This window comes from Sus scrofa, chromosome 3, assembly GCF_000003025.6.
Source record: "Sus scrofa isolate TJ Tabasco breed Duroc chromosome 3, Sscrofa11.1, whole genome shotgun sequence".
NCBI lineage: Eukaryota > Metazoa > Chordata > Mammalia > Artiodactyla > Suidae > Sus > Sus scrofa.
Genome location: NC_010445.4, coordinates 58,989,803 through 59,005,562, shown reverse-complemented (window position 1 = coordinate 59,005,562; position 15,760 = coordinate 58,989,803). Strand labels below are relative to the sequence as shown.

The window sequence follows — 15,760 nt, the reverse complement described above, 5'->3', positions numbered from 1 at the left end:
ACGATGCCAATCACTGGACGTCACCCTGCAGAGCCACCCTGACCTCACCCATGGGTGGTGCATATACACCAAAGAATTTCTGGGCAGGTTCCACTCAGAAATGCCAGGAGGGCACCCATGCCTGGATAAGGTCTGGGGTCCCCATGCCTGAAACCATCCAATGTCCAGAGGCAGTGCCCCTGCCATCTGACCCTGACCTGGAAGGAGCTGAAGGGGCTGGTCCATGGGAATCCTGTGGTTTAAGTTGAGAAGAAGACAGTAGGAAGCTCCCCCAGAGCAACAACACATGCAGGGACAGCCAGGCTGCCAGGGAGGACAGCCCTATAGGTGGCCCAGCTGCTCACCTCCCCAGATGCTAGTCACCAAGTTCTTGGGAGGCAGCAAAACACAATGCTTCAATCAAAGCTTGTGTTTTTGGGTCAGTTGTCCTGGGATCAAGTCCCACTTCCGTTATTTCCTTTCTGTTGTCAAAGTTCTTTTTTTGTCTAGGAGCCTCAGTTTCCTTATCTGTGGAATGGGTTTACTTCCTTGGGTCATTATAAGGATTCAGTGGAACGGTCTGTATTTGCTCCCTGTGTGGTGGTGATGGTTGCTGCCTGGCATCCAATCATTTGTTCCCACTAGCTTAAGCCCTAAGCTCTTACCTTCACTTCCTTTCTAGTTTCATTCCTGTTCCCTGGACTGGCCATTCAGGGCATGTGGAATCTCCCAGTGGCACCACCACGCTAACCCAGAATAACTTCAAACACTTGATTTAGTGGAGGATGTTATAAGGCAGAGCGTAGGTTTCCTTGGGGGAGTCTCTGAGTCCCATATCAAGCAGGGGGTGGGACCACCTGCAGTCTCCAGAGCCGTTTTATCTCAGCAATTCTACGAATTCACAAAATCATAGTAATGACATTACTGTCATTGCAGGGCCACCACTTCTGGCTCTAAGTTCTTGCTGGAGTCGGCTGTGTTGTGTGTAGCCCAGGCAGTATTATGCCACCAGGGGGCACTGGCAGGCTGGCCCCTCTCTCCACTTCTCCAGCAGGCTGAGGGAAGGGAGCCCTGAGTGGCAGGTTTGCCCTCAAGCTGGGGGACCTTGGACAGTTAGCCTGGACTTTGAAGGTCTGCCACCTGGTGGGCTGAGAATCCCAATAACAGGGACCCTCACATCACTTGGGCATTCCATCTTATGTTTAAGGAGATAATGTCCCGACAACAAACTGCAGCTCAGAGAGGTAAAGGGGCTGCTCAAGGCCACACAGCTGGTAAATGGCAAAGCAGATCCCTCCTAGGCTAGCCTGATGCCAACCCCTTGGAGGCAGCAAGGGGAGGGGGAAGGAGGGTGTCCTGGGAGACTGGTTGGGTCTGAGTCCTGCTCTTCGGCCACCTAGCGAAGCTGACCACTCCTGTCCCCTTCCTTCTCTTCCTCCTCCCACCCCATGGGATCTCAGTGACCTTCTCTTCTGTTTTAGGAGAGTTAGTGACAGGCTCAGGATTAGTGGAGCCTTCGATACTCAACCAAGACACGTGATTTTCCTGGAGCACAGCCTGGTCTCTTTAGGGACAATGTTCAGTCCTGCCAAGAGATTTCCACATGCCCCGACTAGCCATGGACACCCCAGCCTGCAAGTGCATCTTGAGCCTGGGGGAAGATGCTGGGATGCAAGGAGCCTGGGCAGCTGCGCTAATCCAGGGTGCATAGGGCCACCGTGGCTCCACTTTATGTACCAAGCTCAATGCTTTACCTGCAGCATCACTTAACCCTCAGGCCAGCCCTGTGGGGCACATTCTTCCATTCTACAGAAGAGGAAACAGGCTCAGAGAGAAACCTAGTGGCTCTGGAAAGGGGGGCTTGGCTTTCCCCGCGTCTCTGCCACTGACTGGCTAGGTGCATGAGGAGTGGACGAGCTGGGGTCTTAGCCTCTGCTTGGGATCTGGAGAATGCAAAGGGTGTGAGGGCTTCAGCAAAGGTTTCCTGGAGACAGGAAGGAAGGAAAGGGCGGCTTTTCAGGAGCTCAGAAACCCAGGGGTTCAGACAGGACCGCAGTGGAGAACAAGGTGCAGTAACTCTTGTTAGCAAGCATGTGCAGAGACCAGCAAGAGCGACAGGGGCTGTGGTGATCAGGCAAGTCTCAGTGAAGGAGGGGATGGGAGCCAGTCACCAAAGTGTGAGAAGAATGTTCTCTATAGAGGGTCCCGGGCAGATGGGGGAAAGAGCAGGAGAGTGAGGGCTCCTCTCCAGGGGCACACGCTCGGTCTTCAGGTGACAGATAAGGTATGGGAAGAAGCCGGGTGCCCAGGGAAAGGGGTGCCTCAGGAGCATACACTGCATAATGCTAGGACCCATGTCAGTGGGAAAAAACGAGGTTTTGCATTTACTAGACTCAGAAAACTGCATGCCTCTGTGTGTGCGTTTCCCTGTGGGAGTGAGAACGTGTGAAGATGTCTGAAGTCGTATGTCAAAGTCCTTCTATGCCTGTGATCTTGTTTTACTTCCCCAACCACCTTGAGAGGTTGGCTAGACAGAAATATCACCTTCAAGGACAGATTCAGAACCCTGGTGGGATGAATTGTCTTGTCCATGGTCCTGGGGCTTGAAAGTTGAAAAGTCAAGCACATTCTATGCTCTTGCCCCTGAACCTTCTGCCAGGAGCCCCATCCTACCTCCCAGGACCCTGTGTGGTACAGGCCATGGTGCCATCTGCCTCCTCCCACCCCCGGGACATTCTTCCCTGGAGGAGAGAGGGCATTTGGACCAGTTCAGGAGTGAGCCCTGCATTTTCTTTCTTTCTTTTTTCTTTCTTTTTCTTCTTCTTTTTTTAGGGCCACACGCACCGCATACGGAAGCTCCCAGGCTAGGGGTCAAATCAGAACTATAGCTGCTGGCCTACGCTACAGCAAACACAGCATCTGAGTCGCGTCTATGAACTACACTGCAGCTCATGGCAATGCAGGATCCTTAACCCGCTGAGCAGGGGCAGGGATGGAACCCACATCCTCATGGATACTAGTCAGATTCGTTTCCACTGTGCCACAATGGTAACTCCTGGGCACTGCATTTTCACAGGAAAACCACCACTGGATCTGATGGGTTTAGGGGCAGGAGTGAGGACTAAAACCAGAAAGATGAAGATCCCAGTGGCTGCAGGGGCCAGAGCCCAAGGCCAGGCTCAAGAGTCCACCTTCTCCCAAACTGCTTTTAATCACCCACCACCACCCTAAAGAGGAACAGCCACAGAGAAGGGATTAGAGAGGAGTGAAGCCCCGTGCCAATCCTCAGGGCAGCCCCTGGGAGGTAGGCTCGGATGAGGGCCGAATGCTTTGACCTTTTTTTTCCGGAATCTCCAGTGGAATGGCACTGGGGAATTAAGGGCTCTGTCCCCTGCCAATGACAGCAGGCACTTGCAAAGCTTTCGCTTTGTGCTAGGCTGCTCCAAACGTTTTGCACATCAATGCTCAATTAATCTTCACAACATCTCAGGAGGAAGGTACACTTATTACGCCCCTTTTACAAACGAGGAGAGGGAGGCACAGAGAGGTTCACTGATTTGCCTAACGTCACTCAGTTTGTAATGTGGCAGAGCTGGTATTTGAACCCAGGAAATCTGCCTCTAGGAGCTATTCTGCCTCTGTTATTAATAGTAATAATAACCAGAGCTACCCTTTAATGGGTACTTCCTACATGCCCAGGGCTTACTTCCTCACAACAGCTCTGTGATTTAGGGGTTGATGTTCTCCAAATTTCTCATTTCATAGATGAGTAAATCCGGGCTTAGAGGGCAGCCTAGGGTGAGGCGACTTCAGATTTTCACAGATGCTCTGTCTAAATCTGAAGCTGCCACCCGGCTCACCTCTTTAACTCGCTCTGTGACAGTGGGAACACACATTTCTTTTCAGAGCTTCAGTGTCCCAGTCGCTTGCCTTCTGCTCCTGCCTCCCTGCTCCAGCAAGTGACAGAGTGGATGGGGCTCTAGCAAGTGACAGAGCAGGGGGAGTGAGAGTATCGGGCAATTCCATGGCCCTTCCCTTATTCCACCGACCCCGGCCCCAGGAGAAGACGCCCTACGGTTTCTTTCTGGATTGGCAAGCTGGGGTGGAAGGGTGGACCGGAGGTGCTGGGTGCGGAAGGTCAACGCTGCGTCACCTAGAGGTCAGCAAGGCTGGGGAGCGAAGGCCCAGCTCTGGTTTGGGGAAGAGCTGAAGGGCCCAGAAGCCACGTGCTCGGGAGCAGACTGTCCTCTGGGCAAAGAGACGCCCCCGGACTTGAGGAGGGGGCAGGGAGGGGGAGCCAGAGGAGGCAGGTTCTGGGCAGAAGGGATGGGGGTGGGGGGAGGTAGAGAGGACGCGGACAAAGGAGGCGGCCGGCAGCCCAGCTGTTTTGAAAAATGCTTCCTGTTTCTTTAAAGGCGCTCGCTGCTCGGGCGGCCCGGGCTGGGGAGGCGGCGGCGGCGGGAGCTGCCTCCTCTCCGGGCGGCGGCGCTGACTGATCTCGCGAACTGGGCTTCTGTGTAAACTGAGGCTAAACAAACACAGATGGAGCGCAGCGGGCGTTCTCCAGAAATGCTGGCAAGGCGGCAGCGACTTCAGATGACACTCTGAGCGCTCCGGGAACGGACAGCCCGGCGGCTTCGCGGAGCCGGCGGCGCAGCTGCCCCGGGCGAGGGGGAGAAAGGGAGGGAGGGAGGAGGGAGGGAGCGTGCAGGGGGAGAGCTGGAGACTCGGAGGCGCTGAGCGCTGCGGCCGCCCGGGCAGAGCCGGCGCGCGGCGTGCAGAGCGAGCGCGGCAGGCGCGCGTCCAGGGCAGCCCCACGCCCCTGCCTCGCGCGCTGCCCGCGCCATGAAGCACATCCCGGTTCTCGAGGACGGGCCGTGGAAGACCGTGTGCGTGAAGGAGCTGAACGGCCTCAAAAAGCTCAAGCGGAAAGGCAAGGAGCCGGCGCGGCGCGCGAACGGCTATAAAACTTTCCGATTGGACTTGGAAGCGCCCGAGCACGGCGCCACCGCCACCAACGGGCTGCGGGACAGGACCCAGCGGCTGCAGCCGGTCCCGACCCCGGTGCCAGTCCGAGTGGCGCCGGCCGTTCCCTCAGGTGGGGGCGCGGACACGGCTGTGGAGCGCGGGGGCGCCCGGGCGCCAGAGGTCTTGGACGCGCGGAAACGCGGCTTCCCTCTGGGCGCAGTGGGGCCGGGACTCCCCACGCCGCCGCCGCCGCCTCCTACGCCCCAGGGCCAGGTACCTGGGGGTCCCGAAGCACAGCCTTTTCGGGAGCCGGGCCTGCGTCCCCGCATCTTGCTGTGCGCACCGCCAGCACGCCCCACACCGTCGGCGCCCCCTGCGCCCCCAGAGTCCTCTGTGCGCCCCGCGCCCCCTACACGCCCTGGGGAAAGTTCTTACTCGTCAATTTCACACGTAATTTACAATAACCACCCGGATTCCTCCGCGTCGCCTAGGAAACGGCCAGGAGAAGCTACCGCCGCCACTTCGGAGATCAAAGCCCTGCAGCAGACCCGGAGGCTCCTGGCGAACGCCAGGGAGCGGACGCGGGTACACACCATCAGCGCAGCCTTTGAGGCGCTCAGGAAGCAGGTACCAGCTCCCAGTCTCACACCCTCATTGAGCCTGGGAATGATTGCTGGAGGATGGATGAGTGAATGAGTGACGGGGGAAATTTAGGAAGGATGAGGCTGTGGGTAAGGGGCAAGTTGCCCCCTCCTGCTCGGCTCCAGGGCCCAGACAGGTGTGGGTCCTCCTGGGGCACTGACCTCTGCCACAGTGTTGGTACAGATCTTAGTTTGCAAAGCGGGGGTTAAGATTCGAGATTTCTGGTCCAGGCACGCCCTGCTTATAGCCACCCCATCCCCCCTGGGGTGACCCTGTCTGCGCGCGCGTCTGACTTCAGCCCTCATAGTTCACTTTTATGGCAGCGAATATTTGTCTCCCGGAGTCCCTAGGGCGCAGTGGGGAGTGGAGAGGGGGAATGTGGGAATCTTTCTCCAGCGAGGAAGGGGGTGGGAGAGACCCTTCACTTTTCAGCGATTTGGCGTGGTCTTGGAGGCCCGGAATGCAGCGGAGGGGCGGTCCTGGTTTTGCCAAAATATAAGGGTTCGGCATTCTGGGGGAGCCTGTCAGCCCCACTTCTGGCCCCACCTCCCAGCAAGGATGCCCCTACACATAGGTTGCTTCTACGCTCGCTCGCTCCTCACCCCTGGTCCCTGGTGTCCGGAAGGACCGGGGCCTCAAGCCTGTGCTCCCTCGGGGGGGGGGGGGCAGTCTCAGGGCTTGGCTGGAGAGAGCCTTCCCAGGAGATCCCCTGCACTGCTGCCCTTTGCCGCCCGGTGCTGAAGAAAGGCAGGTCTGCTGAGCGGACTGGTGGTTGGGGGAACTTCAGAAGTTAGTTCTAGGGTGGACTAGGGGCTTCTTAGTTCTCTCAGAGTAAAGAGAAATCTAGGAAGAGAGCAGAGAGTTCCCGTTGTGGCTCAGTGGGTTAAGAACCTGACTAGTATCCATGAGGATGCAGGTTCAATCCCTGGCCTCGCTCAGTGGATTGAGGATCCAGTGGCTTTTTCCATGAGCTGTGGTCTAGGTTGTAGATATGGCTCGGATCCTGCGTTGCTGTGGCTGTGGTTAGGCTGGCAGCTGCAGCTCTGATTTGACCCCTAGCCTGGGAACTTTCATATGCTCTGGGTGCTGCCCCCAAAAGTCAAATAAATTTAAAAAAAAATGAGAGCGCGAGAGAGTAGTAAGTGCACCCTACTTCCACCCCACACAGGGCATAGGGAAGGGCTAGGGTGTGACTGGCTTGAATGGTGAGGATCTTTGCCTGCCCTGCAGCTGACTTCCTGTGTGACTTCAGGAAAGTTATTCAACTTCTCTGGGCTTTAGCCAGCAACATAGGAGTTCAGAAAATGTGATCTTCTTTTTGGACCCCATTCTTTCCTCTTCTTCCTAGGGTGGGGTGGGCAAGGTGCCTGCATCCATCCATGGGAAGAGAATCGAACTCTATGACTTTTGAGCCAGAGTGTCTCACTGGGTTTGGGTGAGACAGTTGGTTGTTGCGGTAGAATGGACTGAAGTTGTCAGATAGCTGTCGCAGACAGTTGCGACTCTGGGCAGTGGGCCCAGAGGAGAATTCAGGCTCACCCTCAAGCAGCAGGTTCAGAACGCCTGGGGTGGCAGCCTGCAGGGCTTCTTGCTACTCGCCCCCTCAGGATGGAAGGATGAAATGGCAGAGAGATGCCTGCCCACCTGCTCACCTTTGCAGCGAGGGAAACCCCTCTCAGATTGGGGAGTGCCCAGAGCACCACAGTTGGTGTGCAGCAGGGCAGGGCTGGCGCCTAGGTTCTTTGACTGCCAGTTCAAGGTCCTTTTACTTCTTCGGCTGCCTCTTTCAATTCTGAGAAACTATTCGTGGTCTCTGTGTGCTCAGCGACATCTCATTTGTTCAGTGGCTTCAAATTCTATCAGTAAGAAATTCCATCTTATTTGACCTTATCATCCCTGTTGGTTGAATTAGTGCATTTAGTGGAATGGAAAACTGGAGAAAGAAGGAAGGAGACTTCCAAGATCACCTAGTAGGTTAGGAAAGATGACAGAGGTTTTTGGAACACCTGCCTGCCAAATGCTATTCACAGTATCACCCATATGAGTGTTATGGGCCCACCCTGACCTGCGGTGTTATTAACAGTCAGAAGGGGCTGACTCTGAGATGAGATTGTCAGTCTTGGGTTCCTTTCACTTCTGGCCTTCTTGGGGGGGCAGTTCTGCATAAAAGGCACAGATTCAGGGAGAGAGTGTGCACACACACCCAGGTACACACAGCTATGCTTACACACACGGACAGTACATTACACGTGCCTAAGAGCACATACACATGTACGGACAGAAGCACCTGCTCCTGTTTGTTCCCTGCCCCTCCCACCCAAACCATCTGTCCTTTCCCCAGGAAGGCTACTGGTGGGCACCTGTCTGTTGTCTGGGAAGGAAAGAAATAGAGCCAGGGCACTTCTGATCCCAGAGCCCGGGGGCCGAGGCCACTCTCACCATATTCCCATCCCACAGCCCCTGTCCCATGGGGAAGGTCTTGTGTCTCAGAGGCCCTCCGACCTCCTCTGGAACTCAGTCTCTCACGTCTAGAAGATGCAGGCGTGTACACACACACACACACACACACACACACAAAATTCTTCCCTATCAGACTGTGACTCTGGATCTAGGCTCAGGCTCGACTGTCTGAAATGGGCCCTGAGAAAAGAGGGAAAAAAAGGAGCATGGTTCATCCCAAAATGAGACCTTGGTTATTGCCACAGTGAGGTCACTTCTGGGACTGTAGGTCTGGTCTAGGGCTTCGTTGCCCCAAGCAGCTTAATGCTACGGTGAAAAGAGCACTGGGCAGGGAGTCCTGAGGCTGGAGGTTGCGTTGTGCCTCTGCTGTATGTTTTCTGTGTGACCATGGACAAGTCACTCTCCCTCTCTGAGCTTCAGTTGCTAAAGCTGGAAAATGGTGATAACGCTGCTCATACACAGCTTCTTTGCAGAGACCGAATGAAGAAAGGAATGGGGCCTAGGAGGAATGAATGTTTCTTGTGCATCTACACTAGCCTCAGTGATGGGTAAAGGCCTTGATAGATATAGAAATAAGAATTCTGTAATCATTTTATCTTTTTTCCTTTTGGCCACACCCAAGGCACGTGGAAGTTCTTGGGCCAAGGGTTGAACCTGAGCCGCAGCAGTGACAATGCCAAATCCTTAACTGCTAGGTCACCAGGGAACTCCTATAATCATTTTAATAACAATCAGAGAACCCACCATTTATCAGATGCTTCCTCTGTACTGGGTCCTGTGCTAAGTGTGTTAAGCGTAATTGTTCATTTAATGAAATAGGTATTAATCCCACCCCTGTTCCCATCTCATAGATGGTGAGACTGAGGTCCAGAGAGCTTCTGTAAGTTGGTGGAGATCTCGCAGTCTTTTGCCACCTCAGTGGCCTCCCTGGTGGGCCATTCACCAGGTCCCAGGGTGCTCGTGCCTCCCAGGTGCGGAGCAGTCACAGCCCACGTGGCTGTGCGCCACTGTCATCGCAGAGCCTGGATTCAAATCGGTGTCAGTGAGTCGCTCCCGGGCGCAGGCTCCTAACAGCCCCGCCCCTATTCAGCCAGCTGGATGCCCTGGAGTTGTCCGCCTCTGGGAAGGTGACAGCCTCCTGTGCTGTCTAACCCATCATGCTCTCAACGTGGAAGGAAATGGGGGTGGGGCTGCTTGGCCTTGGGAGTGCAGGTGGGGGAGGGAGAGGCCCTGTGGGCTAGGGTGCATGGCAGTGGGGCCAGGGGGTGGTGTGTGGGGCAGATGGTCAGGCCATGGCACATGCCACCGGCCCAGCTGCAAGGGGCCTGCCTCGCCGCCTCATGTGAAGGCCATGTGTGCACAGCTGGGCCCGGCCCAGGTGCAGGGCTGCTCTGGGCCAGGTGGGAGGGGGTCCAAGGGAAAGCCTGGCTTTGCTGGGGGGTGAGGGGCGAGGCCAGAGCCTTCTGGCTCCCAGGCTGTATGGACTTGGGACATCCGGTGTGTGTGCAGATTTCCTTTCACCCTTTGGAGCGTGACTCCCCTCAGCGTTGATGGAGGAATGGCAGCCTAGCAGGGCAGAGGCCGGGGGTGGCAGGGAGGATCCCTCAGGATCCGCTGAGGTGCCTTTTCCTAAAGAAGGTGCCAAGCCAGTGGGTCCTCCTCTGCTGCTCCCCTGCAGTGGCCCCTGAAATTCTGAACTCAGGGTGGCCCAGGAGGATGGCACCCCCTAGCCCAGCAGCTTGGCCAATCTCAGACCCTATAGGATGCCAGGGGGCCGTGGCTCTGCTGCAGCCTGGGTACCCCTCCTCAGGGAAGGGGGGGAACAGTCCTGCTTTCATCCAGATGAGGGGTGACAGAGGTCTCTCTCCTGCCCCCTTACATCCACAGTCACCAGGGCAGCCGCTTGTTCATTGCCCGGGATGAGGTGCCTTCCCTGGCCCTGTTGTCGCCTCTCTGTAGTGTTGCCTTCTCCTGTTGCTGGTGAGGACGCTTATAGAGAGGTGGAATGAGTGACCAGGATTTGTCCTGTCTGACCCTGCAACTCGGCTCTTAACTACTCAGACCCAGGTTCTCAGGGTCCAGCCTCGTTGCTGCGCAGCCGTTGGGATTCTGTTGAAACGGAACTTGGCAGGGACCTTGACCAGCTCTGGTAGAGCAGAGCAGCTTTGCCCCCAAGGAGTCAGCACGCACTGGCACAAGATGATTGGAGAATAATTTCAGGAGGAATCGCGGGTTGGGCTGTGTGCCGAGGATGCAGTGATGGTGGAGCTCGGTGGGTCCAGGAGTCTCGGTGGGCTGGCAGAGGGCATCTTGGGCTGGGTCTGAAGTGTGGATAGGGGTTGGCACAGAGGCAAGATGGCATAGGGCTTTCAGGCCACCCCTGCATTGGCTGGTCCGGTCTTGGCTTGGCTTCCCTACATCTGTCCACAGTGACTCCATGCTGAGGTAGCAGGTATCCTGACACCCCTTTTATTGGTGAGGAAACTGAGGTCCCCTGAGGTTGTGGCCCTGCCTAAGGTCATGAGCATGGCCCAGAGTGGAGCTTGGTCCTCAGCATCTCAGGCCAGTACCCTTCTTGCTTTTTCCTGCTTGCTGGAGCTGGAGAGGGTCTGGCGGGGTAGGTGGGATGGAATCTTTTAGGGGTGTATGGGACCTTGGGAAAATCTCCATACCTGCTCCTCTGAGGCTTAACCGTTCATGTGGGGTGAACACGAGGCAGGTCCTTTTGCTTTCCTGGAAACTGGGCTGCCTGTCAGGAGTTGGAGCCAAGTGGTCCTGCTGCTTTCTTTGGCCTCTGACCTTTGACCAGGCTGAGCTGATGATTGCTGTGGGGTCTTCTGCAGGCAGTGGGGTGGCTGGGCCCTGGGCCTCGCTGTGGATGCCCAGAGAGGTAATGCACAAAGGCTGGCGCCCCATGGGGTCTAGAATTCCCCACCCCTAGTTCAGAAGGGTGGGTTGCCCACCTCCCCACCATCGGCTATAGACACTCATCCACTTCCTCAAGCACTTGCTTTGGTTGATTGGAAAGAGCCCAGCTAAGGTGTGAATTCAAAACCCAGCTCATCACTCATCGGCTGCAAGACATAGGAAGGGAGTTCCCACTGTGGCACAGTGGGTTAAGTATCTGGTATTGCCGAAGCTGTGGCATAGGTCACAGCTACAGCTCAGATTCGGCCCCTAGCCTGGAAATTTCCATGTGTCGTATGGGAGGCCAAACAAAAAAGAGGAGGGGGGGGAAGGCAGGAATACCCCTTCTGGGCATCAAATGGTTCTCTGTAAAGTGGCAGTTATCATTTTCGCCTCCTGGGGCTTTTAGTTTTTTGTCTTTTTAGGGCCGCACCCTCGGCATATGGAGGCTCCCAGGCTAAGGGTCTAATCAGAGCTGTAGCCACCAGCCTATACCAGAGCCACAGCAATGCCAGATCCGAGCCGTGTCTGGGACCTACACCACAGGTCACAGCAACGCCGGATCTTTAACCCACTGAGCGAGGCCAGGGATCAAACCTGCAACCTCATGGTTCCTAGTTGGATTTGTTTCGCTGCGCCATGGTGGGAACTCCCTGGGACTGTTTACGGATGAATTATTCTTACAATGCCCAGCCCTCTGCCTGGCCTTCATAGATCATAGGAAACAGCAAGGGGTGACCTGGTTCCAAAAGTCATGGAAGGTACAAGGTGTCACCCCCACTCTCTAGGTGAGAAAACGGAGACTCAGAGAGTTGAAGGTACTTGTCCAAAGTCATTCCACTGGGACATGCTTGGGATTCAGACAAGCTCTTTCTGCCTGACCTTGGCCTCCCAGAATCAGACCCTCATTGGGCCAGGGCACTTCCGAGGGGGCCAGACTGCTGTATCCTGGGGTGTTGCAGAGCAGAGAATCTAGAATTAGAGAATCTCCCTTTCTTGGGGAGCAGGAAGAGGAGGAGTTTGTTGCCAAAAAGTGTCCCTGGTGTGCCATACACGGCCACCTCTAGTGGTGGGAGCTGGGAGAGCACAGTGGCCATGTGCCTTCCTCTGGTGATAGACGAGCTTCTGGCTCCAACCAGACCTTAACTGTGTGATCTGGGGCCCAATATGTCACCTCTCTGCTTCCTTGTGTGCAGATGGAGTAACACTCTTTATTTTAGGGGAGATTTCAATGGGTTAAAACTACCTGAAAATAGTGACCACACTGCCAGGTAGACAGCCAGAGCTTATAGATGGTTTTCTTATTAGACTGAACTTTGACAGAAGCAGTGGGACCAAGTGACAAATCTGGGACTGAATTGGTTCAGCGCCTGGCACGGGGGCCCCTGTCTTGGCCTTGACCTCATCTGTTGCTCTGTAGTCCTGCAATGACCCTGGATCCCCATGTGCAGATCCCTGCCCTGCTCCCTGCCCAGCTGCTCCGGCTCAGAGAGCTGGGTCACTCCCAGCACGGCCTCTGGGTGACAGTGCAGCAGGGCCTGTGTCACAGAGCTGTGCCCAGTAGGCACTCCCTCCCCAGGCGCGGAGGAGGCAGAGGTGCTGGGCTGACCCCAGAGAACCTGTCCCCTGCCCCAGGCCTCCAGGGCACCTTGCTGTGCACAGACCTTTGTTATTTGTTTAGGCTGATAAAGCAATTCTCTGGGCTCCAGTTGGGAACCGGCAAAGTACATTGTTCATCAGGCTTTTCTTGGTTGGAGCTGTGACCAGGGCTGGGAGCTTCAGGGGAAATGCACTGTATTTGGCAGTCCCTCTGTCACCTCCCTGCCCTTTTCTGTGTTTCCTGGCCTGGTGAGGGGCGACTCCTTGACTGCTGAAGAATTTTGAAAGGTGACAGCCAACCTTGCTTGGGGCCTGGGCTGTGGTCCCAGGACCCTCACCCGAGTCAGGGGGTGGCGGGGAGCAGACGCTATGTCCTGGCTCCAGATCTCCTGCTTCTCATCCTCTCTGGAGCCCATCTTTGGAGCTTCTCGGTGACACCCACCTTAATGATGTCACTGACTTGTATCAGGTCTCAGTCCGTGCAACGCAGTAGCCGTCTCCTTTAGTCCTCACCACACTTGCGGTCAGTCCTGTTAGCTAGATGACAGGGACACCAAGGCTCAGAAAGGCTGTATCTCTTGCCCAGGGCTGTAGCCCTAGGAAGAGCGGGAGCCAGGAGTTAGCCCAGGCGGCCGGAAGGTATGCAAGCTTCCCCTCTAGGCCCCATTAACTAAATCTTCGTCTTCAGGGAGAAAATGGTTTTTGAACTGAGTTCGAGACATTCTGGAATCACCTGATAAATGCGGAAGGAGGTCATTTATTTGTTCATTCATTCCCTCATTCAACAAGCCCTTCTGAGGCCTGTTGTGGGCAGGACCTGCCCGAGGCTCTGCTTACAGAGGCCTTTCCCTGGCAGCTCACTAGCCATGGTATCAAGAGTTAAGGACAGAGGGGGGCTAGGAGAGCACCATCCAGGGCAGGCCCTCCCAGGGTTGGGTGGGGAGCTCAGGGAAAGCTCCTGGACAAAGTGAGCTTTGAGGTGAGATTCAAGTGTTGATGATTTTAAGGTCCTCGTCTGCCCGCCCTGCCCCCCCATCAACCTTTTTTCCTTTTTAGGGCTGCACCTGGGTCATATAGAGATTCCCAGGCTAGGGGTTGAATCAGAGCTGCAGCTACTGGCCTACACCACAGCCACTGCAGTGCAGGATCTGAGCCACATCTGCGACCTACCCCGCAGCTTGTGGCAACGCTGGATCCTTGACCCACTCGCTGATCGAGGCCAGGGATCGAACTCGCATCCTTGCAGATACTAGTTGGGTTCATTCCTGCTGAGCTACAACAGGAACTCCCTGCAGCAGGCCTCTTGCTGATGCTTTCTTGCCCCCGGCACTGCTGACATTTGGGACCAGGTCCTTCTTGATTGTGGGGGCATCAGTCGCTCCTGCCCAGTGTAGGATGTTTAGCAGCATCCCTGGCCCCCATCCAAGGCCAGTGGCACCTCCCTCACCTCTCCCTCCCCCCATAGTGATGATCAAGAATATATGCAGACTTTGCCACCTGCCCCTGATGGACCACATTGTGCCCAGTTGAGAACTACTGGTCTAGAACCATGCCTGGCATACTTTTTGCTTGGCATACTTGTTGAGTGATGTCGCCACGGGGCCCCACTCTCTGTGGTATGAGGGTTAATCAGCACAGGGTCTCAAGTGGTGGGGATGGATGCTGCATACAGACCCCAGAGGGTGGTTAAGAGGAGAGTGCTCCATTTATTTTTTATTTTATTTTATCTTATTTTTTTCCTTTTTAGGGCCGCTCCTGCGGCATATGGAAGTTCCCAGGCTAGGGGTCTAATCGGAGCCATAGCTGCCAGCCTACACCACAGCCACAGCAACGCCAGATCCAAGCCACATCTGCAACCTACACCACAGCTCACAGCAACTGCAGAGCTTTAACCCACTGAGTGAGGCCAGAGATCGAACTTGCAGCCTCATGGTTCCTAGTCAGACTCATTTCCACTGTGCCACCATGGGAACTCCGTATTTGGGCCATTTAGGTGAACGATGCGTCAGAGCAGCGCTGGGCTCTGTGGGTTAGTACCTGTCAGGTGGTCTTGGTGGTGGCATCTCCGCATTCTGACACAGAACCCTGCTGCCAGCTCCATAGCTTTTTTGGCTCATGCACAGGAACACTGGTGTCAACTCCATCTCTTCACCCCAAACAGATCCCTGTGCCCTGCGTGTCTAATTGGTGATGAGTGTTAAGTGTGTCGAGCCTGGTTGGGTCTGTACTTATTAGGCACCTGTTGCATGCCCAGCAGCACTCCAGATCCAGAGGGCAGAAAGGAAAAGAGAAAAGTAAAAGAAAGCCCACCACGTGGCTTTGGGTCAGCCACAGTTGTGGGTCCCCCAGCTGAGCGCTGGCACTTTCCTTCTGGTCGCTTCCTGCTGTCTCGGGTGCCTAAGGCTGGTATGATGTTACAACATCACTCTCGAGTGTAAGTCCTCTGTTGGCCAAACCGGGTTATTATTCTTTGTCGGATCCCAGATGCTTGGCAAGACAAGGATCACTGAATGAGTGAGTAGACTCTCAGAGCTACAGAACATCTTTCTCTCCCAGGGACCCCTGCTCAGGCAGGGTGGGGGAGATGGTGCTCGATCCTGGGGGAGCTGACCATGCTTTGTGCTCACTGCCACCCGGGCAAGAGCTGAGCCTCGTGAGCCTCCATTTCCTTCCCTACAACGTGCACATGTGCAGGCCTTCCAGGAGCTGTGAGTGGAACCAGCAGGTGCTTAGAAGAGGGAATAACAGCCCGGCTGGGGATTAGACCGGCCACCTTTCCCCCCCACCCCGGCTGTCCCCTCTCTGGCCACACACCTGTCTGCCCAGGGCCATTCTCCGCAGAGAGCCCCGCAGCCCCTCCTGACGCCTTCTCGCCCCCCCAGGTGCCGTGTTACTCATATGGGCAGAAGCTGTCCAAGCTGGCCATCCTGAGGATCGCCTGTAACTACATCCTGTCCCTGGCGCGGCTGGCCGACCTCGACTACAGCGCCGACCACAGCAACCTCAGCTTCTCCGAGTGCGTGCAGCGCTGCACCCGCACCCTGCAGGCCGAGGGCCGTGCCAAGAAGCGCAAGGTACGTTCCGGCCATGCAGGCGGCAGCCTCCAGGGAGGACAAGGATGGGGCGGTGGGGTGCACCCCGGTGTCCAAAGGGACTGGAGAGACCAGCCTCTTGGAGGTTTGCTGCGGTTCGCCCCAGCATTGGG

General features: G+C 55.9%; 1 protein-coding gene across 1 annotated transcript in view; it reads left to right on the top strand.

Annotated features, from left to right (window-relative positions):
* The window catches only part of ATOH8 (atonal bHLH transcription factor 8), a 37,080-nt gene continuing 25,262 nt past the window's right edge, over positions 3,943 to 15,760 (top strand). The window contains exons 1-2 of the mRNA XM_013995991.2: positions 3,943 to 5,574; positions 15,438 to 15,629. Of these exons, the coding sequence (XP_013851445.2) occupies positions 4,825 to 5,574; positions 15,438 to 15,629 (942 nt within the window). The 5' untranslated portion in view covers positions 3,943 to 4,824. The remainder of the gene's footprint in view (positions 5,575 to 15,437; positions 15,630 to 15,760) is intronic.